Raw genomic sequence first — 26,631 nt, 5'->3', positions numbered from 1 at the left:
TGATCATTACATCAGACCTTACATTTTGTATTTGGTAGCTCCATGTGAATGATTCAGTCTCTGTGCCCAGCAGGCTGGTGTGCTGCTGTGTGTTTGTGACTGTGATCTCTCAAGCATTTCCTGATGTTTCTGTGTGAAAGTTTGTGGGAAGCTGCTCTGAAAGAAGTTGGAGCAGGGAGAAGATTTTGGTTTGATTCTGCATTTGGGGGATTTTTGTTTAGGCTTTTTTCCTTCTTCAGGGGTAAGAAGGATGAAGCAGCAAGTTCTACTAGATCTTATATATTCTTTTAAATAAATAAGCAAAAATAAATACTCTGGAATAAACGTTTCCAAATTTGTCAGTTTAAATATTTGCCCTAAGTTTTTCCGTCCTCCTCTTGATTTTTGTAAAGCATGTGAAAAATTGGAGTGTTTTCCCACTGATAATCATCTGAGGCTTTTACCACTTGCCCACATGGAGCTGCCCCAAACCAAACACCCAGTAGCAGAATTGACTGGAAAATAGCAATTCAATTTTAAAAATGAGCTTCCAGGGTTTTAAGTTTTACTTTCATTTCACTTTGGGATGGAGAGATACTGTTTCATCCACTTTTATGAAAACAGAAATTGGATCAGAATATCTAATTTTGATTCAGAGATGTGAGGTATGTTCCATTCTGACTATACACATAGGGAGGAACTGATGCAGAATGAGCTTTCCAGCAATTCACTGTCTTGTCCTCCTCCCAGTCTTTCCAATTCTCCTTCCTACATCCCAAATGTCTCCTAATCACCTAGCTAAAGCAAACAAGAGATTTTCTTCTACCTTCTGGCCTAAAAATATATCAAAGTCTACATGAAATGTTTAGATGAAATTTCAGCTTTTAAAAATACTCTGGTTAGTTTTCCTCTATTTGAACATGTGCCAGTGGATAACAGGCGTTCCGGTGTTATTATCTGAAGGGCTTTACATACATATACCCACATAAACAAATAAGTATGGATGGTGGAAGACAGGTTCTGTGATAATGGCAAATGAGTTTGCTAGTTGAGGGTACTGCTAGATCTGTTTGCATTGTTGAAAATGAAAGGCCTGAAGAAAAATTGTTTAACTAAAATGGAAGCTTGCCATTCCATCACCAAACTTGGGGCAGGATTAAGCAGCTGAGGCTAAGCACAGAACAGAAGATTTGTGCACAATGCTTTACCTCCATCAGAATCTGTAGTTCAAGGGACAGCATTGTCTATTGAATGCTTATTGTAGCAGTACAGGGGCTGTATTTGGGAATTACAGGAAATGTTATGGTGGGTAGATACTACCCCATAATGTGTTCTTATGGCCTTTGCCATATGGGGTGTTTGTTTCTTGATGTGGTGTCCTAAAGCAAGATAAAGATGTTTCTCTGTGAAAGAATTACAGAAAATGAAGCTGTCAAATAATATTTTGAAGATAATGAAACACTACCTGAGATTCTAGCTATGTATTCCCAGTTTATTGTTTCATTAAAATTCACAGGGTGTCTGTATGGGTCTTCTATAAAGTTTCATATTGGCATAGTATCTCTTGTTTAATTAACTGAATGCATTGATATTACTGAGCACTGAAACAGTAACTTGTTCATGGCTGACTTTCAAAAGCTTTCACTTAAAATGAATCTTCTTGAGGTTTTCAGTTATTTCAGTGTGCTTCATGGCTAAGTGTTTTAACCTAACACTTTCACACTTTTATTAAAGATTATGACTCAGATGCCATGTGCAGCTCTTACGAATCCTACGATGAAGAGGAGGAGGATGGAAAGGGGAAGAAAATGAGACATCAGTGGCCTTCTGAGGAAGCCTCTATGGATCTGGTGAAGGATGCCAAAATCTGTGCCTTCCTTCTTAGAAAAAAGCGATTTGGGCAATGGGCCAAACTACTGTGTGTTATCAAAGAAAACAAACTACTGGTAATTCTTATTTTCAGCTAGCTATATTTTCTTTGTACCTTTTAGATGATGTATTTATTTTTACAGGAATCTGATTTTTGGAATATGTTCTGCAAACAGTGGCCAAGTCTGCAGTAACCTTACCAAAGAGTTCAGTCATGATTTACCCAAGAAGCAGAAAAGCACTGAAATTATAAGTGTTATCATTTTGCCACTTAGAATTTTTATTTCATTTAAGCTTGAACCCCAGCACTTCTCTGATATTGGAAAGAACATCTGGCCCATTATCTTCTAAACTATTTAATTTGGAAAAAAATAGTTGCTGAAACTGTAAATCCAGTCTTTCATTCCCTGCGGACAAAAAAATCTCATAGGGAGCTCTGTGTGTGAACCATTGGATCAGACTGCTGGAGAGAAAAATCCCTTGTTGGACTGAGAATTCACTTGGCAGCATATGCTGTGGTAATGTATACACTTTAAACTAAACCTTTGCCATCTGTTCTGCAGTAATTATGATGCAGTATTCACATGATGCACAGCTGCATTATAAAAGGGACAGAAACAAGTGGATGTATTTATTCCTTAAGCAAATCTGTTATGCTTCTTTCTGATCGGAGGCACCAGTGAAAGATTCCATTAATTATCCACTCATAGATGTATTTTTGTTTTCTGAAAAGAGACCTTAATTAAGGGAAACACTTACTATGTGTTGTTAGGAGCAAACTAATGCTTATAATAATCAATAAGTTGGGGTCATCAGTGCTCCTGCCTTCTGATATGGTGCTTCCAGCCATTCTACCTAATTACATAACAATTACTGCAATATCCCAAATGTTAAAAGCTGATTAACAGGTCATAGAACATTTTCTGTGGAACCTCTCTATTCTGCAATGGTACAATGTAGTTTAGGTGTGTTCACTTTTCAACTACATTTGTGCTTATGGCAGTACAGAAAATAGCAGGACATGAAATGGAGGTAAGAGATTTCTGAAAATACAGTTGGAATGAATTTGTTAGTTTGCAGTAGCTTTAATTTTTGTACCCTCCTGTATTTAAATGTTGAAAAAAAGGTTCATTCTGATTCAGCTTTTATTATATTCTAATAATGCCATTATTCTTAATGCACATTTTTATTACCATTTATCAGTATCATACCAGATTTCAGGACCATCTGATAACAACTTGAGGAAAGGGAAGAAAGAGACAGAGAAACAGATTTTTCCCTGAAGTCATACAGCATTTGTTCTACAATTACATTTATTGCTCCATATAAAAATATGTTATTTTTTATATTTTCATTTCCTTTACCCACATGTGTGGTCCAAAAAGCTTTTTTTTTTTTTTTTTTTTCTTGTAGCGATCATCTTTCAGTAATTCTGTAATGGAGATTAAGAAAATAAAAGTCACAATAGGATTCTAATGACCAAGTTACACAAGATTGGTTTATTGTTTGAAGGAGGACTTGGACAGTTAACTTATGAGATATGCAAGTAAAACAAATATGTGTTCTTAGGGATTAGTAATTGCTTGTGTCATAAATGCAGCTGTCATCATAAAACAAAAATATTTTAATTAGAATTAGACATTAGAAATAACTTTTAGTAGGGAATTACTTTTCACTTAAAGTCCATTAGGGACTAATTTTTCACTTAAAGTCTTTGTATATATACATACTTCAGTTTTAGCAATGTATAACTTTAAATAAAATATTTAGATTAATATAAAAGGAATTACAAGCTGTTTATTGGTTCTTAAAGTGAATAATGTTGTATATCTTCAAGATTCCATAGCTTGAAAACTTAGTATTTTTTAAATGTTGCAAATTAAAAATCTGTGACCAAATCGGAGAAACTTTGGTGTAATGGGCTTTGGAGAGGGAAGACTTATCAGTGATCTGCAGAGGCTGGTTTAGAGTTGGCTGTATTTGCTCAGCTAACTTGTAGTGTTTATAACATACTTTTGTCAGCTGCTGTCTTCCTGACAATTGCATCCTGGCATGAATACTGCTGCAGGCATGCAGAAGTTCATGTGCTTTTCTCTATTCACATAAATGCTCAGCTATTCTTTGTATGCAGATACTAATTAGTCTTATTGATTGTCAGAGCCCCCTTTATTATCAGATGTCTTTTTAGCTTTAGTGCTTATTTGTATGAGGGAAAGCCCAATTTACACAAGTATATAAAATAACTGGATGTTCGTATAGAGAGTTAAACGTTGTTCTGCAGTCTTTGGGAGCCTCAGCTGTACTGGTGTGTTGGAAGGTGGGAATGGAGACTGGGTCTGTAGGACGTGTGATGTAAAGAGGGAACCCTCTGTCTTCAGATCACCAGCTCCAAAAGAGAACAGGTCATCAGTGACCCAGCATGAAATGGCTGTTCATTGACAGCGTTTACTAATGAGGGAAAAAGCGTAAGTGCATCACTGTAGCCAGGAGCTTGCAAAATGAAGTAACATGGAAATTTGTGCAGGGACTATTAAGACTCTATTAACTGAAAAAGTGTGATTTTACCCACTTTCCATGAAGTTTTTTTTAATTTATCTCAAGAAAATGAACAGATGAGTAAGGCATGTGCAAGTGTCTTTGCAATTTCAGTGTGTAGATAGTGGTACAGATTTGCCTTCATATGCTGGTCTGTCACTGGAGGGCAAGGTAAACATCTGGGCTTTAAAATTGTTAAGTTACAAGTTTTATTCTGCTGCTACATGTGAACAGATATCCTAAATCACCTTCTTCCTACCTGATAAAGGTTAAGGTTGAGTCATAAGGATAATGCAGAGACACTTAATGCTCTCCATATGTTTTACCTGTCCTGCAATAAAAGACATCTATTATTGTCATTCTGGAAGTAATTTTGCTTTACAGAGTGGATGAGTTTTCTCTGGCTGAACTCCATGGTATGTGGTAAAGGGATGTGTAAAATATATTCAAAATTTTATGAATTAAAAATATAGCATTTCTACGTAATAAGAGCTTTCCCCCAAGGTTCAGAAAGATAATATCTAACTCTGGAACTTTCCTTATGGTTATTTAGTGTTACAAAAGCTCCAAGGACCAGCAGCCCCAGATGGAGCTGCTCCTGAATGACTGCAGTATCACCTATATTCCCAAAGACAGCAAAAAGAAGAAGCATGAGCTGAAAATCTCTCACCAAGGAGCAGATGCCCTGGTTCTGGCAGTGCAGAGCAAAGAGCAGGCAGAGCAGTGGCTAAAGGTAAGGGGGGATTTCTGACCAGCAGTTTTTCTACCCACAAAGTGTTCACATTGCTCAGTTGCTGTTACAAATTGAGACACAGACAACAACTTCCAGACAAATCCAGACCACTTAAATCCCATCTAATTTGGGACTGCAGAAATACAGACATTAAATTAAAGCCTCAAAGCAATTCCTCTGCGTTAACCCAGTGCTGCTGCTGTGATGGTTTTCACTAGTAATAGCACAATGATCTGGCACAGAGAGGAGAGGTGGCAAGTTCTCTTCCATCTTCTTCTCCATTTTCCAGAAAGATTTGGTGGTTAGGGCACAGTCGTGGTGAGTGGAAGGTTCAAATTCCCTCAGGTGGAGGCAGCTGGCACCCTTATTATTTTTGGCATGGTGCTGCCTTTTTAAAAGTAAGATTCTCTGAGGAGATACCTGTTTGAATTGCTCTGGATGGAGAAAAATCCTTTAGCTTCCTGAAGGCCATTCAAGTTTCCTAATTCTGGTTTAGCAATGTATCATCTGTTATGGTTTGTCCTGGGAATGCAGACTTCTGAGAAAATGGGATTTTGTCATCTTCCATTCCTCTCTGTTCAATGTCTGCTAACATGGAAAATCCCAAGGCAAGGGCTGCAGTTACAGATCCTAACCAGATTACTAGTATTTATGTTGGCCTTTGCCAGTCCCAAAGGTGGAGGTCAGTGAAGTAGTGTGGGAAACTATCACTGCAGTTGCAGTAGCAACTGTTTTAAGACCTTGAAATCCAGCCTTTTAAATACATGTATAAATCTGAATGCATCAGACTCATCAGGCATTCTCCATGCTGTGCTCTGATCTAACCTTATATGGTACTTAGTTTTCTAAGAATAAATTGTATTTCTCCAAATACAATTGAATTAAACACATCGGAATTTCCTGATGGCAGATAATTTTTCTGCAGAAGAGGGAGACATAAAATGCAGCTTAAGCAGTATAAATTCTGCTGTGGGCTAATGTACTAAATGGAAAATTAATCTGTAATTTCCTATTTTGCAATATTTGAATATACCTTTTGGGGGTTTGCGGTTTATGTGTGTTTGGTTTTGACTGTGGCTTTGTATCCTACCTTAGAAAATGTTCTCTCTATTGTCATTGTAATGGCAACTAATCCCAGCCATGTATTTGTTAGGCTTCTTCTAACATCAGTATCTTGTTCTAAGTTTTAAAGTCATGCAAGTGTCCCACTAGTTCAGCTAGCAGTTCAAAACCACTGATTGGAATGAAAAGAAGTTCATAAGTCAGATTCCCTTCCAAGGGAATTCCGCTGTAATTAGATCATCGAAACTGCACCCTTATTTCCTGTGTTGTTCTAAATTCGGGTTTGGTAATACTGAATTCATTGGCATCTATCAGACGTTCTTTCATAAAAATTGTTTTATTTTCTTTTTTTAAATTGTATATAAAGCATCCCCACACAGGCAGACAGAGCAGTACTAGATTTTTCCATATCCCAGATGCATTCCTGCTGCTTCAAAATGAGAAGAAAAAGAGGGATTTTGTGCAGTTGCATGTTCACACAGTTGTGTATTCTGTGTGTCTGCAAAGCATTTGGAGACAGTCTGACAGCACTTTATTTAGCTCCTTCATGCTGCAAAGCTCTCTATTCATGAAATCTTTCAAGTACATGGCAGTGTTACTGTACTCAACTTCCAAGTCCTCAGTGCTGCTTCAGCCCTTTGCTTCTGCAGTACAAATTAATTGCCTGTCCCACAGCTAACCAGAAATGATCTGTGCAGCTCTTGCAACAGTTCCAGTGTTTTCCAAAAGAAGTATGGCCTTTAGAGAAATAAAATAAGCATTGCTTTCTGTATTTTTTAAAATACACCAAAATTTAAGGATTTTTTTTATTATGTAAGCAATTATGTTTGGCTCATTCAAGCCTTATTCAAAATTAGCTTCTGAATATCATGTGTGGCTTTGTGTAGGACATTCTTAAACTATGAAGGAGGTCACTGCTTCATCTTGGGAGATTTTAGCTTTCCCAGCCTGTCCTTTACATGTGATTTCTGTAGTTAATAAAATGGGCAGATCCAGAGACTGCCAATGAGAAAGGACTCTGCAACTATATTTTTAGAGCATAAGATGCCTTCTTGGTCAAAGATACTGCACCAGTTTGTGCCACTTGAGGTTAGATTATCACCCAGGAGCAATGGGTTCTCATGAATTCAAATGTTAAGTGTTTAAAGCTTCACACTTGATCCTCAAAAGCTCAAAATGTTTTTGGAGACCAGATTGTCCTTTGAAAATGAAACCTTTTTTTTTTCCAATTCATGTATATGATCAGTAGAGAATGTTTGTTAAGTAAATAATTTTAAAATATCTATTGGAAGACAAATTCTAAATCAATGCAGAATACTTTAGACTTTTTTTTTTTGTCAAGATGACAGCAAAAAAGCCCCAACTGATAAACATAGTGCAAATTGGAGTCTAGACTGAAAACCACAAAGGGAGCTTCAGATTTACCAGCTAAAAAATGCTTGATGAAAACAGATAGCTGATGTCACCAAGGAGCCTGTCAAGTTTTCAGAGGAAGGAGCAAAGCTAGTATAAATTCAGGCTAGAGTTGAGATCATCTCAGTAATATGGTGGGCAACAAAAAGTGATGGAATTTTCCAGACTTGAATTCTAAAATGTTCCCACAAAAATGTATGTGAAAAAAAAATGTGTGCAGTTACACATTCTGACCCAAAAATGATCTTTTTCCACGTGTGCTTGAGTATATGTGCATCTGTGCACCCTTTTGTGGTCTCGTAAGGTCTGAAATTTTCCTGTTTGTCTCAGCACATCCAACAGACCGGTAAAACTACATTTATTTGCCAGCATCCCTGGGAAATGCTGCATTAAAAATAAAAGGACTAGTAAGACCATGACCTTACAAGAAGATGCTTGTTCAGTGGCTTCGTTTGTACAGATGAATGTGCTCTGTGTGCAGTACCCTCAGACTAGGCCATAGAAAACTGCACTCAATATTAAAACTACATGGATGCCAAAGAAATTAATTTGAGGTAATTTGTTGTAGAAGACTGGTAGAAGAAAGAAATGGTCACGGTGACTGGTCCCAAGGCCTTCTCTTCCTCCTAACATTCCTCCTGCAAAAATGTATTTCTGACTTATCATGCATGAGATGTAATCTATCATTCTCGAGTACTGGCCTTGATTTTAATTTTTCCCTAACATTAGGCACCCTTTGTTAACTTCTCTTCATTTTATGGTGCTCTGTCACTGTGCAGCAATCTCTCCAGCTGAGGGTCTGTAATTGAGCAGTGAATCTTCCAGCCATAAGGAGACATTTCTTCATCTATCTTTTTGACAATGTTCAGCCAGTTCTGAGCTTGTTGTAATAAGGAGGATATTTTGCCCTGAAGAGAGAATAAAATCATGGTTGGGACTGTATCCAGTCATCCAAAGGCCCTGCAACATTCCTTATAGGGCTGTTTAGCTGATTCACCTACCCAGTTTTTCTCTCTGATTAACTGCATGTTGTCTCTCATGAAAGTCTTTGAAAACATCTCTTTTTTTCACTCCCCTAAGTTTAGTGAAGGTAGTCAAGTAACTTCTGGCCTCCAGTCTTTATGTGGACAGTTTTACTGAAGAGTAAACTACTGACAGAGCTGTTCTTTAGCCAGTTTATATCAGCATAAAATTGAGCTTGTAACTGTAAACATTGTGTAGCTGCTTTTGCTTTCTATGGGAATTTCCAGCTAGAGATCTTCAACACTTCAAGCATTTCTTTCTTGTCTTATGTAATGCTCCCCAAAGAGGTTATTATCTCCATTTTGTAGCTGAGTAGAATCAAGTGCTGAATGGTCAAACCCTAAAACTGACTAAAAAAAGTGGTTTTGGGGATGCATACTTAGTACTAGTGATTTCCATTAAGAAACTTAAAGGTACTGTGACCCAAGACAGTCTGGCCAGGTTCTTTCTCCACTGCCCATCATCACCTGCAGCAAACTAAATGAAACCTCCCAGGAATTACAACCCTGTTGTCTCAAGCAGATGGTTTAAAGTATCTCGGTTCAAGTCACAGCAAGGTCAGTGAGTTTGCATAAGAGCTATTTAGGGCCTCACCTGCAGAGGGGACAGACCAAACTGCACGTGGGAGTTTTGACCAGTCTGCAGGACTCTGCCAGTGGCCAGAGCCAGAGGATCCCAGCTTGGCTGTGACCCAGAGTCTGTGTGTGTGTGACCAGCCCCATGGAAAACAACACCTTATTTAAAAGAACCAGATGTATATGTAAATTTAAAAAGCCCAACCAAACCACCCTCAAATACAGAACCACAAACATCCCATTTATTTATTTTCTCAGTGATAATTTTTCTTTGGGTTTCCTGGCTAAAATCACAAATGCGAGCTGTCACAGTCAGAGCAGAACCAGGAGGGCTGGGACTTTCACCATTAGATATTATTCCTCCTCTCTCCTACTCACAGCTTTGGATGGAAAATTATTTAAATCACACCTAGCTCAGACTCACAGCCTAAAGTGCCATGTGCATCACCACAGCACCCAGCCTGGGGACACAGCTCCCCTGGCACAGGGCACCTCTGCCCTTGGAGCAGCAGTGCCTCCTGCCACCCTCCCCAGCCTCTGGGGAGTGCCTCCTCCCTGGGCTCTGCCTCATCCGGTGGCCATATATGGCCATGGACCGCATGGCAATAATGCAGGAGAAATGATACAGGGCTTGTCTTGGTTGAGAAAGTCAGAAAAGTATTCCTAAGGGGATGCAGAGGCACTAAGGACAGGCTTACTGACTGCTAGTCTGCCAGAATCTCATCCTCACTTTGCTCAGACAAATGGCAGTAAGGCAGAAAGATTAATTTTTCCAGGCTAAGGGATACCTAAGAATAATGCTTTCCAGTACAGAAGGTAAAAGGAGTTTCTTTTTGAGACTTAAAGCGTAGGCTGTGATGGGAATGATTTCTGCCTTTCCTGCCTAAGATTTTCCTCCAGGTAAACTCCCTGAGGCATTTCTTCTCTGCAAAACACTAAGAGGAGTTTTGGTGCTCTCCTAGGGAGGAGGGTATTGACACTAACATATGTCATATGAAACAGTCCACAAGAAAGAGAAAATGAGGATTTAGTCATGCCAAAATGACAGAGAGTCCCAGAAAGTCAGTACTCTTCCAGCAGTGAAAAAGGAGTGCTTCAGGAATGGGAAATACTGACTTACATCTGGAGCCAAACCCTTTTCCCTCTGCTGTGTTGTACTTAAGCAGATTTCAGCTTTGCCATATTCCTATTTCCAGAGTTAAGTGGCAGAGCCAAGGGATACAGCCCATCCCATTTCTAGCAATTCCAGTATTTGCAAAACATGTGGGCAGAGGGGGACAAGTGGGTGGGTGGCTGGCTGGGTCTCTGGCCTGATTACATAAAGTAAAGCAAATGTGCAGTCAGTCTGTGAGCTTTCTGTCTTGAACTCGATTGTGTTAAAAGTGTGAGTTTCTCATGGGAGTTCCATGAGAACACAAGATGGTACAAAATGCTGTAATCACATCCCTGTGGTAGGGAGGCTGTAGCTTGAGCTCATCCATGGTATCCGCCAGGAGAGAGGTCTGCAAGCTCCTCGAGCACAGGACAACTTTGAGTCTTATTCCTTGACAGGTCCCAGAGAGATCAGCCATAAGGAACTATCTACAAATGTACTTTTGCTCAGAATTTGTTTGGTTTCTGTGTGACAGGGACTGGCTGGCAAGCAGCTGGCTTTCTGGTTTTACTACAGAGCCAGTGCTTTTTATCTGGAGCTTAGAACTTTGAAGTAGCCAGAAGAATCTAATTTACTTTTTCTGACTTTGCATGTAGAAAGAATAAATGTTGGGCAAGTATTTTGCCTCCAGTGCTGGTATGTCTTTTAAAATAAGATACAAGAATTATAGAAATTTGTAGGTGAATGCAGGTATGAAGTTTTTTATAGAAAATATTAGTGCTTCTGTAGTAAGATAGTTTTAAAGAAAGAAATATTCCAGACACACCATGTGGCAGAAACTCCACTGACTTCACCAATGGCTCAGGGCAGGGAATCTTTCCAGCTTCCTACCTACAAATATTTCCCCTCTGTGCCTTATGTCACTGCACTCAGTGCCGTACTCTGATTTATATCCTGATCCACCTGGGGATTCAAGGTCTAAAGCCCAAGTCTGATTAGGAGCAGCTAAGGGAGCTTGGGCTGTTTAACCTGGAGAAAAGGAGGTTCAGGGGGGACCTTTGTGTTCTCTGCAGCTCCCTTGAAAGGAGGCTGTAGCCAGGTGGGGATCAGTCTCTTCTCCCAGGTAACGTGTGACAGGAGAAGAGAAAATTATCTCAAGTTTCACCAGAGGAGGCTTAGACTGGATATTAGGAAAAATTTTTTTACTGAAAGGAACAGGCTGCCAAGGAAAGTGGTGGAGTCAGTCCCTGGAGATATTTAAAATACTGTGTAGATGTGGCACTTAGGGACATGGTTTAGTGGCGCATTTGGCATTGCTGGGTTAACCGTTGGACTCTGTCTTAGGGGTCTTTTCCAACTAAATGATTCTACAATTCTATAAATAAGGAATAATATTACAGTTCAGGTTGCAGAAGCTTTTTCCAGGTCTGCATTTGAAGGTGGTTGTTCTGAAGTCTGCTAATTGTAACATTGTAATGGTAACTGTGGTACTTAAGATTCTTGCTATGGAATAACAGAAGATTATTTTAAATGCATTTAGTTTTGGGGCTATCCAAAGAACTACAGGGTCTTGATTACATTTGCTCATATATTTTAAATATTTGAATAGGTAGTCTGCTTATGATCTCAGTTTGATTTTCCTGGCAGGTCATACTGTGTGTCTGTGTACATGTAATGTAAAAAGGCATTTATGGTGAGAAAAAGAGAATTATTTCCTTTCCCCAATGTGTGAGAAAAAATAAGGTATTAATGGAATACTTAACATTACAAGGTATTCTCAGTGCAGCCTTCCATGTGATGCCATTTTATTAAAAATAACATTTTGGGTATTCCTTTTTTTTTTTCCCTTTCTGGTTTTGAAGCTATTGAGATATATTTATTCATATTTTTACACATTTCATTGCAATGGATAAAAGTTTCTTGAACTCCATTCCTCACTCTCACTCACAGTTACTTTTTAATGAAAATAATGATCTTTTGTTTTCATATGGCTCCAGAATATGGAACATAGAAAAAACTGACAAGAACTTTTGAGTCTTGTGATTGAAATTATGCAAGCTGGCAATCCTGGTGGAATGTTTTATCCTTAAAATTTTTAGCTGAAGCTATATGCATGTGAAAACCAGATTTTTAATGGCAGCTGTCTGCAAACGTAATTATAGAAAGTGCATCCAGGCAACCATTGTATATTAAAGACATTTCATCCTGGTGAGGTGGAGGAGAATGAGCTTTGTGCTGTGCACAATTATATTGCACATAGAAGGTGATGAGCAAGTCTTTGCCAGTGAACCTTTTGAACCCAAATGAAGTGTTGGACCCTTGAATATGCATTTACTTTAGATCCTGCCACCAACTCCATTTTGACAGTGTGTCATTTTTTAAATCAAAATTTAATTACAACCCAATTAAGCACTTCAGCTTCAGTTCTTAAATATGTGGGGTACGATAAGAACCGGATTTACTCGAGTGCATGACTTAGCACATACTATTGAGTCAGTGCTGCCAAATCATTTCCCTCTGTTCTGTCTGTAACTCCCATTACAATCTGCCTTTGCCAAAATTAACTAACTGTGTGGTGTGAGCAGATGCTGAAAACATAAGCCATTGAATGAAGGTCATGCAGGAGAGAGAAATGAATGTTCCCAGAAACTGTACAGTCACATTTATCTAGGAAGAAAACAGCAGTGTATTTACACCATACTGAGGACCAGCGATTGAAAAAAACAAAACTAGATGCATAAAAAAATCTTATGATTTTGGGGAGTTCAAGGCTTTTCTTAACTCTGAGGTCCAAATGCTCTGCCACAGATACATCTACATTTTGTATTACAAAGGACACCAAATGCCATGAAATGCTGGTCTTGTTTCTGGAACAAAAAATAGGGTAGTTCAGACAGTCAGGTAAGGATGCTGAAGTTTTTGAGATTCTAGTTCAGAAGCAAAAGTGTAGATTAATCTCCCAGCTTTGGTTATATTTTTTGGTGTGTCATTGAGTGAGTGATTTCATCATTCTTTGGTTCCTGAGTTCTCCCTCTGTAAAATGGGGCTTTCTTTATGGTGTATAATGCCTGTAATTTATGATATGCTCCTGAGTAGCATAAGAGTCTTTTTAAGCCCATAAACATTTGGTTTGTTTTAACTTCACCCTTACAGGGAGCTTAAGTGCTGGGAAAGGACTGTTTGATGCTATCCTTTGCTTTTTAGTAGTTTCCATATCAAAATTGTTCTATTTGAAACTCAGCATGAGTTTGGATCGAGAGCCTGTTCTCATCAGCACAAGCAGTTTCAGGATGATAATGGGCTGGTGATAACCTCACAAGAGATAAAACCCTTACCTATAGCCATGGGGAATCTTCAAACATCTTTATTCATTGTGTACTTTTACATTTATGTAACTTCAGTTACAGGTTTTTAAGTTTTTCAAATTCCATCAAAATATCAGCAAATTCCCAGTTCAAGATTTTTCTTTAACTTTTTAGAACAGAAAATGCCATTTCCATTTGCTACAAACATATTTACAATTACTTTGACCTTTAACTCTCAAGTTAAGGTGCATTTATAATACAAAAATGCCCCAAAATACCACAGTGCAGTATTGACTCTAATCTGATCAGCACTTCATTAGTTCTCTGGAACCAAAATCCAGAATCTGTGTAGTATATTATACAAAATTCTTGTCTGTTGGCTTGAGGTACCTTGGATCCAATTTTTTCATCATCGTAATGAAATTAGTTTGGTGGTGTCAGCTGAGTTCATATTGCAAAATTAGCTCATGGAAATCAGCAGTGCTATTGGTTTCTTCACTTAGGAGGGCCTTGGAGCTTAGTCTGTTTAGAAACTGAAACCTTCCACCTCTAGACTTTATGTCTCCTTCAGGTCATATATGAAATGACTTAGGGAGTGAGCATGGAGAAGTTGTAGTGTCACCCTGCCTGACAGCTGCCAACCAAGTAAATATCTGTGTGATTCTCCTTTCCATCTCCTTTCACATCTGTATATAATTTCTAATCTCTCTGATTTGTATTTTATGAATAATTAATAAGTTTTGCCTTGTCTCCTAAGGTTATAAAAGATGTGTGCAGCAACTGCACGGGAGCTGTAGACTCTGATGGGCCATTGTCTAGTTCTCCAGTACACAAAGTGGAGCTGGAAAAGGTAAAGTTATCAAAATGGTGAATGCAAAATTCCTTATGATTACTCAAAGAGACACTGGTAGGCACTGGATGTAAATCCTTGCTGCCTTGTGTTGCTGTTTCAGGCACACAGTCCCTGTGTTGTGTTGGTTTGTTTGGATACGTGCACACATCCTGCAGAGTTGAGGTTTCTGCCATGTCAGTTTGTTTGGCCATGAACAAGCAGCAGGCTGGCTTGGGTCCAGCTTCTCTTCAACCATAGCAGGGTGCAGATTAATGGGTCTGGTACATGTGCTGAGATGCAGAGATGGTCTCCAGCAAATGCAAACAGCAAGTAGTGGTGTCACTCTTGAGAAAGAATAGATGAAGATTATACCAGGGTTTTAAGGGAAAGTCTCTTATTTTGGGGAATTGAGTCCTTGAAGAGCTCCCTGGGCATGCTGAGGTCACTGTTTTGGCAGACTCTTCCAAGCATTTGTGTCTCAGTAGAGAAACTTGGCTACTCACACATGGTGCTTGGCTACTCCACTGCCTTGACTCAGCAGGATGTGAGAGCACAAATTAGGGAAGTGAGCAGCTTTGCAGTGAATGATTGGTGCATTACCAGCACCAGTTTAAGCCCCTGCTCTGTTAAGGCATCCATGTGAGCAAATCTCTCTGCAGCCCCTGCTTAAAAATCTCACTGACAGTCTTCATCACCCAGTTCCTAATGACAAGTGCTACCCCTGTGGTGGAAGTGCACCACTGCCTGTGGCACTGTTGCTTTGGTGCTGGGAACTGTTCCAGGACAGCCCAGACTTCCTGGTTTCACAGGCAGAAGCTGTTGAGTTTGCATGTTTGCACACACCTGCAGAGTACTGACAAAGCAACTTAAAGTGTTGAAAAATTGGTTTTTTTTTTTCTAAAACACATGCCATGAAAAGGTGTAATTTATCCTGTCATCCATTCTTTTTTGTGATAATCTGCGCATCTACTTTACCACTTCTGAATAATGTGGTCATCAAAACTGTGCTGTCATAAGCTCTATCTACTTCAGCCCAGACCTCATGCATAACCATTACAGAATAATCAGTGCTAAAAATTCATTTCAAAAGCCTTTCTTGCACATATTGAAAGTACTTGGAGGACCTTGTAGGAATACACTATTTTCTGATAAGTTGTAATTGCAAATGCATGTATGAAGCATTTTTAAAGGTACAGCTTTTGCCCTACTTAAATCTGATATGTGTAATTCTTTATTGCAACATTTAGAATCTAGAAATACATTAAAATATATTGTGAATTAGGAATATTTCACTGTTTTTTTTTAAATACACTTTCAAATATATACTATTTTATTGTTTCTGTGACTTTCTAAAGGCTCTTATACTGAAGTTTTTACTATCTCCTAATTCTCTTCCAAGTGGATGAGAGCTTGAAAGTGTATTTAATTTCATAGTAAGTCTGTTTTTGAAGGGACTCTGACATTTGACTTTATGAAGGTGCAAACATTGTCAGCTGATCTCTTTGCCCCTGCAGAAGTTGTCGTTTGAGAGGCCAAGCTCAGATGGGGAAGGTGCTGTGGAAAATGGCATCACTACTGTGTGCAATGGTAAAGAACAAGGTATGTCTTCTGTAAGTAATGTGTGCTTAGAGAAATGGAAATACTTCACTTTTATCTTCCCAGAAAGTTAAAGTTTTTGAGTGGTTTTATTAGGATTCACTTTATCTTGAAAGCTGAGCTGTGTCAAGAAGGATTCCTTCAATTTTGGCAGCAACATTTGATGTTATTGTGCAGGTAAAATCAATATAATTAGTATAAGGAAACAGAATATAGAAATTTTGATTTGGCCTTTTCTGTGTTCAAAAGTACAGGTTTTCAGAGCTTGGGCGACCACTATAGGCAAGTAACAGTTTTTTTCTTAACTGTATAGTGGCAATATAAATAGTGGTGTAAAGCTTCTAAGCAAAAAAGCTATCATTAAAAACTAGAAGGAAAGAACCATGTATATTTTTATATATATGTATTTTTAATATATGTGTGTGTGCATAGATACCTTCATATATAAACTATCATATTACATATGATTATTTATATTAAAAAATATATAGTCATGCAATATCAGTGAGTTTTTGAGTACATATGTGTATAATTTTGCATATGCTACTTTGGAGCCATGCATTTTCTGTCATCCTTATTATCTGTAAATCCCACATCCAGAGGGAGTTCTGGCCAAGTTCTTTCTAATACACTCAACCCTTATGCTCTCTTCCCCATCCCCTTCCCTACTCCACAAAGCAGAAGAAATTCTATGGCTTCCTTAACTTGCTATTAGATAAGTCATTTTTCTGTTGCTGTTAAGTGAAGGGTAACGTGAGCTGCACTGAGCACAGCGTCAATACTGGCCTTGGAGCCAGCGCTGTCTCACCTTCTGATCTTATCCCTTATCTCCTCTCTGGGTCATTTTCCAGCATTTCCTGGCCATACAGATCTCTGAACACTATAGGACAATGTCATGGCTTGTGGTTTTCATGGTACATTTTTACTTTTTTTTTTTTTTTTTCCACATTTTAAAATCTTCTATTAAGCTTTCATAAAATTCTCAAACCTGTGGAGAATCATCTGTGACCCAAAATCTGTGTTGACCACAATGTCCAGAAATACCTGGTGGCTCAGGTACCCTGCGGAAGGTGTGATGATGCAGCTGGAAAAGCAGCCCAGCTTAGGTGCCTCAAGGAGGGTCATTTAAAATCCCACTGATTTTTGAAAATTGACTTTCAATACATAGTAGGAGAAATTATGGGCGTTAACGACTGCAAGAAGACTGCAGTGTCCTTGATGAAATTACGCTATGCATTTTTGAAATGGATAGGAAGTGTTTAAGGGAGTACATGGCAAGAGAGACTTCAGAGAATGATCATCTCCAGCTGGCACCAACCACCAGCCTCTGCTCTCCTCTAAACCAGCTGCTTGCTTTGTTGTGGGGAAGGAAAGGAGAATAAAAAGCTTTTGTGAAAAAAATCACTGGCAATTGGGCAATTAGTATATTCTAGACTCAAAAAGATTAAGTCATGAAGGCCTTATTTCTGCTGCCTCTCAGTTCTGCAAGGAAGAAAATCCAGCAATGTAAAGGGAAGACAGGACAGAAAAACAAACACTAGAATGGGCTTATTCCACTGTCTGGTCATGCCTGTGGGAATGATTCCTTTTGGTTTCTGTCTCACAGAAATGAGATTTTCTGTCTCTGGCTTTTTTCAGTGCTTTTCATCTGCCCCTCAGTAGCCACAGTCAGCCTTTGGCTGCTGCTGTGTGGGATGGAAACCTGTCTGAGGGCAGGTGCTGTGCCCCCAGGCAGGGGTTCATGAGCTCGTTGGATGGGTGGCCTTCCTCCCTCCAACAAGGGAGCCTGTTGCATGTTTAGAGAGAACAGTGTAAGTTGTGAACACCCTTCCCTTGAAAAAGATAATTAGACCTGGGTGTGTTGGAGTTGGCTAGGGGCAGCTATTGGCACTTGCAGAGCTGCCTTTCCTCCTCAGCACTGGCAGATCTGTACAGTCTTGGCTACAGATACAATTTCTAAATAATGTTCCATGATTGCTAACAATTAAACTAAATGATAAATTATCCCATGGTGAGTCCCAAACTGCTTCTCTATTTGCCATGCATTCTTCTTCCCATCTCATCAGTTCGTACAGTCATTTCTCATGTGAACATTTTGTCCTTTTTTCCCTCAGTTTGTTCAAGTCCATAACCACTGAGTGTTCCCTGTTGCAAAAGAAATTGCTATGTTTGGGATAAAAATAGAGCAGCTCAATTAGTAATTATTTTAAATTAATTGCTCAATAAAATCACATATCAGGGCAAGTTGATGGAATTTTTGCTGCCCTGTCAGTTAGCAGAGACTATGTTGCCAGAATCCAGTTTAGGCCATTGAATGCAGTTTTTGAAGTTTATTTTTCTTGTTCTGTTTTTGCAAGTAAAAGGCTTGTTTTTTTCTGAATCTGTTTAGTCTTAGAAACTCTTCTTAAAAAAAAAAAAAAAAGTGTTATTATTTTAATCAGGTAGGCACTTTTAAACACCATGTCCATAGTCCTTGCCATATTGCATTCAGCAGCTGAACCTGCTTCAGTTCTCAGAGTCGTAATATTCCTAGTATCAAATGAAGTCAGTGGAAGCATAGACTGAATGTTAGCAAAATACCTCTTTTCAGCAGAGCTTTTTCTTTCCAATGGTCACAAAAATGCCAACTTATAGCTATTGAATATTCATGCTGATCCCACTAATTTCTTAGTAGTTAATTCATAAGTGTTGTCTTTCTAAAATGTCCATTGTGGTAAGATCTCTTAACCTAATTGTACACGGGAGAAGTAATTTTGCTCAGCAAGCAAATTCTGTCTTTTTTGTGTACTTAATTATTGAATTATTTTGAGAAAAATGTTTAGGAACATTTAAGAAAACAATGAAGAAATGTCTGACTGGATTTTTATTGCTGTGTATATGAGCTAAATTTGTATACAGGTACTTCAGTCATACTCCTAAATTAGATGATGACTGCTCTGGAAAGAGACTTGAAGCTTGATTAGATTGAATAAAGTTGCAAGATTGATTTTTGTTTGTATTATCCCTCAGAATGTCATGATTTTTATAACACAGGTTATTAGGGAATACAGTATTTGTCTCATTGAAAACTGTAACTTTTGTACAATTGTTTGTCTTTGCTCTTCTTTATGTCTTGCATAGAATGTTTTTGTCTGAACTTCTGTTTTTATTCAGGTTCTCTCTATTGCTTGGTGTACACACATTATTAAATACACACTTCTGCTTTCTTAACAGTGAAGAGGAAAAAAAGTTCGAAAACAGAAGCCAAGGGCACTGTGACTAAAGTAACAGGGAAAAAAATAACAAAGATCATTGGTTTAGGAAAGAAAAAGCCATCAACAGATGAACAGACCTCATCAGCTGAAGAAGATGTTCCAACATGTGGTAAGTGGTTTTTCTCCTTGAGTCTTAAATGCACATTGTTATTAAAATTTTATAGCATTCTAGCCTAGGAATTTCTCTAAAATTGCTTTTACTGCAATAATTCTTCCCCCAACATTGGAAGGATGCACCCAGACTGCCAGAGGAGTAATCAAGAGTTTGTCATTTGCAAAGAGACTAAAATAATATGACTTTTTCAATAAAATGGTAACACAGGCTCAGGTATCATTGCTCTTTGCAGAAGTGAGGAAGAGGAGGAAGAGAAATGTGACCAAGAAGCATAAAGAAACAAGCGATGTTCTCAAACAGATGGTTATAAAATGAATATAGGCTGAACTATGAAATAAATTGAGGCTACAAAGTAGAAGAAGGTTCTTGGAAAGTGATCAGGTCTTTTATAGTAGATTGTGGTTAAGGTTTTATGGAATAGCAGACTGCAGTCAACTAGACTCAACCAAAATGATTTGAGTTTACTTATGGATTCCTAAAGTGGTACATATTGGACAAAATGAAGTAACAAATTTCTAGTAAGCTCTTTTAACTCTTAATTTTGACCATTCAGTATGACAGTTGTAGTGCACAAGGAAGTGTATAAAAAGGCATGCAGAAAATGCTTGTGTTTTGTATCGTAGCTGTTACGATTTGCTCACAATTTAAGATGTTGTGCAATGCACTTAGCTGATGTCCTCACAGCTCTGATACTTTAAAACAATGCAATGTTCTTATATTATCCAGTTTATCTTCTGGTGCTCCAGTATTAGGTAACACACATGAATAAGATGGAACTCACCCTTCACCCAATCCCTTCAAAAGACAAGTTTCCTTGGAAAGCTTTGAAGCAATTGCACCAGATTCTGAGTTTGGATTTTACCCTTTAATTGGCTAGAAAAACTTAAGGAAACCCAGAAGTCTGTGATTAGGGAGCAGTTGGCATAACTCACTGGAGCATGAAGTGTGAAAGATGCCTGTCCAAGGTGATGGAAGCAGGTCCATGGACCACCAGAGAGAACTTCATTGATTACAGGTGGCTTTCAAGCCACACTTTGAGCATCATTTACATAAGCAAACTTTGATTAAGTAAGTGTATGTATATGTGTCTGTACATCAGCTAAGTACAGATGTGATTTATTGACCAAAAGAACAGCTGAGAAAAGCTGTGTCCAGCCAGATGCATTGTCCAAAGCATCTGGCCTCCATAAGGGCTCAAACTTCCGGGCTCTCATACTCTGTTGATTATTCTGCATTATGTGAGAAGTTAACCACAGCTGTACAATCTAATTCCTCATATTTCTATCATTAGTTTGGATATGGACATAAATACAGATTCAGACGTTACTATTTGCCTGCATTTGGCTCTACTCAACACCACTTGCAGATTTTAAAGGAAAATATATAAATGTCTAGGCTTTGGTCATTGCAGGAAGTCTTTGCTAGAAGGAGTTTCTCACCACCAGCAGTTTGGCTCAGTTCAGTGCCCTCTGGGAGGCTGCTCCATAGTTGAAGGTTTTTACACTTTGGAAGGCACTACCTCCCATGAAGAAAGGGAAAATCCCAGCAGGGCTGCATATGTCACCCAGCTAGTATAGAAACTAAAACCCACCTGCCCTTGCAGTCATGGCAAAGCTCTTGCCTACACCATCACTGCTGCTGGACTGCTACACTAAGCTGAAGTGCTAATGCCCCAAAGGGAACACACTCGAGGCATTTTGGTCATGTCAGCCTGTGAAGGTTTAAGCAGGGATTTGTGGGGGGGAAAGTGGGATCCTGTGTAGTTCAACTCTGAAGCAAGAAGTTTTGCAAGAGCTTTTCTGAGAGGTGCACTGGGAGCAGAGGGGAAAAGCTGTCTGAAAAAAAGGACTCTCACTCCAAAACAAGCCGTATCTGGCTTGCACAGGAAGGCTTTTTTCATTTCTATGGGTTGTAATGCAATGCATAGTGATACAGGGTTTTGTTACAGGAGGAGGGAGGAGAGCTGAAGAGTGTGATTATCACAAGGAGCCAAAACCAGAGGATTAAGCACATCCTCATTTTTTATAGCACCTTCCAAGATGTGAACAATTCTGATCTGCTATATCCTGTTGGAACACACTTTGACATTGGAACCATAATGTTGGAAGGAAAACCTAGAAAAAAGAATAATAAGTAATAGTTTTAATGAAAACCAAAGAGAGAGCTCTCCAACAGGATTAAATGAAAATCATGTCTGAGATAGAAGAAAGCTTTTTAACCTCACTTCTGGCTTTTGCAAGATATAATTTATTTCCCTCCTCATAACATGTTTGGAAGCAGCAACATGCTGAATTCATGTACCATTTATAATGTAGAAGCAGAAGTAAGAGGTGTTTTTTTTGGTTTTTTTTTTGTTTTTTTTTTTTTTTTTTTTTTTTTTTTTTTTTTTTGTTTTGTTTTTTTTTTTTTTTTTAATTTCCAAACTATACTAAGGCAGGAAAAATGGGCATTGCTTTGATTGTAATGTTTGAGTCTGGAATAATTGTTCCTATGGCACAGAGAAGGAAAACCACAAAACTCTGCCTGTTTAATGATATTATATGCCTAGACACTCTATTGATATAGAGCATGATCGAAGAAGTGGGTGCTTTTCAAAGAAAATGATATTTTAATATGTAAGGGTACTGTATCATAATTACTTCCTGAATTTTAAACCAATCTGATTTTTTTTCTATTTGCATAGGTAACAATCTTTTAAGTTCTTGTTTGCAAGTGCTGCAAACCAGATGTGCATTCCTCTTTCTAAATGTAATTAGAACATAGAGCATCAACACTTCCTAGGTATTTTAAACCTTGCTTTTGGATGTTACACAAGGTAGCTGAATGCATACTTACATAATATGAGCTGCGATTTTCCCAGAAAAAGTTGGCCAGCCACAGTTACCAAAGTCATTACCCACAGAGAGGCAGAGCGAGCACATCAGTTGTGTATGTAACTGTTTTTATCAGTGTTCCTCTCCCATTCTTACTGAAGTCCTGGGGACCTGTGTACTCCTACACATGCAGCTGCTGCAGGGACTGACACAGAACAGCCATTTGCACATGAACTGGATCAAAAATTAATATGCTTTTCCTAGGTTATTGGCACAGTGAAAGTTTTCATTAAAAGAAGTGGGGCAGGGTCATTTACTTGTCTTCCTAAAATCCATCTGGATTTTCTATTAGAAGAGGAACAAGTTATTTAAAGGCTAGCATTACACTGAGAAGTAAGTTTCTTCTTTTTTTCCTTTTCAGAAAAAGCGAGGAGTAAAATATCTCACATTTCATTTTATTGCAGGATATCTCAACGTGCTCTCTAATAACCGTTGGCGTGAGCGCTGGTGCAGAGTGAAGGACAATAAACTCATTTTCCACAAGGACAGGACAGATCTGAAGACACACATTGTTTCTATCCCACTCCGTGGCTGTGAAGTCATCCTGGGGCTGGATTCAAAGCATCCCCTGACCTTCCGCCTGCTCCGCAACGGGCAGGAGGTCGCTGTGCTCGAGGTACAATGGCTGTGACTTTTAGCAGCTCCCACAAGGTGAATTAGAGAAGCACTTTCATACAGCCTGTGCCTGTCCATTCTAAAAAAATCTTTGGAATAATATTATTGCAGAGCTGAACAATAAATATTGGAAGGAGGAAAGAAGTAGCAAATGCTGTAGACAAAGAAAGAGCTGAGATTAAATGTAGTTCAGAAATATTCTCAGTAAAATACTTTTCTTTGCACTGACCTCCCCTTGACCTTGCACTAGAATATTCCTGCTCCTTCTCTAGGCACGCTTTTGTATCAGGGATATAATTACTTTGGGTAAATAACATAGCAATAATTAAACAATGGATCACTGTTGATGAGAGCTCTAAAACTCCTAATTTTGATTTGTCTGCTATTTATGGGAACTCCTTTTGCTCAGTCTGTGTCTGTATTAATAGAATTATGCATTTCAGAAAATGCAGTGTGCCAGCAGCCTGGTATATCTCTTGACTTAGGCTTTCTATAGGGGCTTTATTCATCATCTTGTAAAACCTGAAATGAGAAGACACTTAAATGAGCAGGAAGCAACCTTCTACTTTCAGTGGCAGGACAGGCACTTTGACTGCTTTGGGTTTCTGACTACACATCATGTTTCCTGTTCTTGCAACCAGGCCTGTTATCTGAGATCAGTTAAGAGAGCTTGAAAATCTGGAAAACAGCTCAAGGAACTGTGAAAAGCAATGAAATACATAAAAATAAGAAATTTAGAAACTACTATATTTGTTAATGAAAAATTGTTGCCTTTCCCCCGCTACTTCAATCCAATATTTGTTTTGCTACTGTTTAACTTCTGAATTGATAAATTGAAGCAAAATAAAAAAAAAAACTTCAGTTCTTTTAGTAGTATTAATGCTTTTACTTGTGTTATTAGGAAGATGAATGCCAGACAAATGTAGCAAAATTTTTCAAAAAATAATGTTAAAATCTCTTCACTATTTTGTTCCCTCTTCCCTCTTGTTTGTGTTTAACAGTAACACTTTCTTCTCAGGAGTTATGCTATCCAAAAATCCTCCAGCCTAGCATAAGAAAATAATTATGTTAAAGCTTTCAATATTCTGAAGTCTAAAATAAGCATTACGTGAATCTAAATCCACTGGCCTTAAATGATTATTTTTTCGTCTTTTTAGTGGATTGCCCACTTTGTATTACATCATAACTGATGAGCACATAGCTTAGTTAAAGTGCCCTTCTAGCAAAGCAGATTTAATATGAAATCCTTGGGTTTTTAAGAGTTCAGCAGAATGAAACCAGAGCCTCTCATACCATGTGGTAGCAATTTGTCAACCAAGAAGAATGTGAATTTTGCAATAATGCTCAGCCCAGTGGCAGAGCAAAGACCTGACCTACGTTCTCACCCTCTCCTCACAGGCCTCCTCCTCAGAAGACATGGGCAGATGGATAGGAATTTTGCTGGCAGAAACGGGGTCTTCAACAGACCCTGGAGCTCTGCACTACGACTACATCGACGTGGAAATGACGGCAAGCGTCATCCAGGCTGCAAAACAGACCTTCTGGTGAGCGCTACCCGGCTGTTCCCAGTGCTCTGGGAATTTATATCCATGTGTTAACTCCACTGCCAGCACTGCTTATCAGAATCCACCTCCCCCTTTGCCAGATACTGAACTCCTGAAGTGTTTCAGCATTGCAGCATGTTAGATGTGTTTAGGATTATTGTGTTGGAATCCTGCTAAGTTCTGTAAAAGATGCAAGGCACTATGCAGCTTTACTCAAATCTTTACTGATTTTTTTCATTAAGTCCCCTTATCAAATGTTATATTTTAATCTTCTCTTTTACCTAAAGTCTTAGAGCTATTCCTGGAAGAGAACAAATATTCTGAAATACGCAGCTATGTAATTCACATTTATTGGCTGTATTTGCTATACCTATAGGGAAATATACAGCTTATTGTATGTTATATGCTGCACACTCACAATGTATAGCAAATTTAAATCTTGGACAGCTACATAATCAGCATTTCCTTCTCAAGTTCTTTCTGATTAATTAAAAACTTTATCAAACCCACCCCAGTTCAATTAATTTCTGGGGTTTAATATAAGAGGTGAAAATTGAGAAAATGCCTAGAAGGTGCAGCATGGAAACTGTTGAAATTGCAAATCAATAAAGTGAATTCCCCGTTACTGATCCTGTGCTAAAAGGAGAAATGCATACTTAGCAGATACAATGATTTACATTTTCAAATCATTTGAGGCACTAAAGCAGTCCTTGGTGGGAAAAGACCATAATTTTTCCTTGGCTATATGAGGTTTTTAGATCAGGAGTGAAGAAACAGTGGGACAGGGGGATGCCCTGCTGCAGTTGTTCCCAGTGGTCAGGGAGTGGGTGGCCTGAGAAGACAGCTGGCAAAAGCATCATCCCTCATCCCACTGCAAGATGACACTCCCTAGACTAATTTGGAATTTGTGTGACTTAATACATTAGAGAATCACACCCCATCTGCCCATCATGACTTTAAACGGTAGAAAATGAAGGAAAAAAAAAAAGTTCTGGAGTTTTACAAAAGTAGATTCTTTTGCCATTAGCAAGCTTCAAAGAGGAGTTAAAAGGGAAAATGCCCAGCTTCAGTCAGAGTCCAGTTTGAAAGACTTCTGATAGAAATCAGACTTGACTCAGTGTTAACACAAGCCCAGTTTTGTGAAAACCTAATAATTTTGATAGAATTAAAATGCACTCAGCAGTCAGACTTATGTTAATATTTGTTTAGAAGTTAATAGAGCCCAAAAACTTTATCCTGTGTTGACATGTATTTTTGCTTCAGTCAGCATCTAGCAATAACCACAATTAAAAGAAATAGAATTGTAACCTTTTCCCCTGAATTCTGCGTGGATTTCCTTTTCTGCACAAATGTGGTACTAATTGGAGCCAAGTAAAAAAACATATGCAACTAGACCACATGTTAGAAAGCAATGTCAAACAACTTGCAAAATAACAGAATTTCCCTGTTAAGAATTAATTAAAATGCATTGTGTGTCTTTAAGAGCCTGTGAGGGCTTGCTGATAAGCAATAGAGTAGCTGTCTGCTGATTTTCAACTACTGCTAGAAAATGAGGAGAAATTACAATGGTACTTAAATGTTAATGAACTACTACATTTGCCCTTTATAGAATGAATATCAATATTCCAAATTAAATGCAGTTATCATTAAAGCATAGTTTATCGCTCAGTCACTTTAGATTATTGGTTATTCACTTACTAAGACCGATGCTTTGCAAAACTATCAGCTCCTCATTAATAGTCCCATCAATTTCCTTCACCTAAATCATTAGGTATGGAGGAAAAGCTAATGAAAAAGTGCTTCCAGGCAAGTTTCTCCATTTTCCTTCTAGCAGTTTCTGAATAAAATTAACTTGCATGGATGCACCTGAAAACATGATTCATGAGGATTATTGAAATTATGATTATGAATTGTTTGCAACTGCTGAGATAAATCCTGCCTTCCTTTGGTGGTGGAAATAATTACTACAGGTGTATCAGATGCACTAATGAATAGCCCAGCTTTCAGACATGGTTATTGCATATTGCTGTAATTGGAGTCTCTTAACTAGAAAGAAACAGAGCAATAACTCCAAACTCAGTTCTTGAGACCAACCAGAAACACTTGTGCAATGCTCTTCTTTAAGAACAGTATGCAAATGCAGCCCTCTAATAATGTCTAATAAGGTATGAGTTATGATAAGGTTAAAAGCATTTTTATCTTGGGGTTTTCCTTG

At 38.4% G+C, this 26,631-nt stretch overlaps 1 protein-coding gene across 2 annotated transcripts in view; it reads left to right on the top strand.

The window, feature by feature from the left end:
* The window catches only part of AFAP1 (actin filament associated protein 1), a 113,915-nt gene that overhangs the window by 71,487 nt on the left and 15,797 nt on the right, over positions 1-26,631 (top strand). For both annotated transcript variants that reach the window (XM_053941479.1, XM_053941481.1), the window contains exons 5-11: positions 1,714-1,925; positions 4,937-5,116; positions 14,345-14,437; positions 15,934-16,018; positions 19,229-19,378; positions 22,662-22,873; positions 24,271-24,416. In XM_053941479.1, the coding sequence (XP_053797454.1) occupies positions 1,714-1,925; positions 4,937-5,116; positions 14,345-14,437; positions 15,934-16,018; positions 19,229-19,378; positions 22,662-22,873; positions 24,271-24,416 (1,078 nt within the window). The remainder of the gene's footprint in view (positions 1-1,713; positions 1,926-4,936; positions 5,117-14,344; positions 14,438-15,933; positions 16,019-19,228; positions 19,379-22,661; positions 22,874-24,270; positions 24,417-26,631) is intronic.

This window comes from Vidua chalybeata, chromosome 4 (assembly GCF_026979565.1).
Source record: "Vidua chalybeata isolate OUT-0048 chromosome 4, bVidCha1 merged haplotype, whole genome shotgun sequence".
Taxonomy (NCBI): domain Eukaryota; kingdom Metazoa; phylum Chordata; class Aves; order Passeriformes; family Viduidae; genus Vidua; species Vidua chalybeata.
Note: the sequence above shows the minus strand (reverse complement) of the source record. Positions and strands in the feature narration are given on the sequence as shown.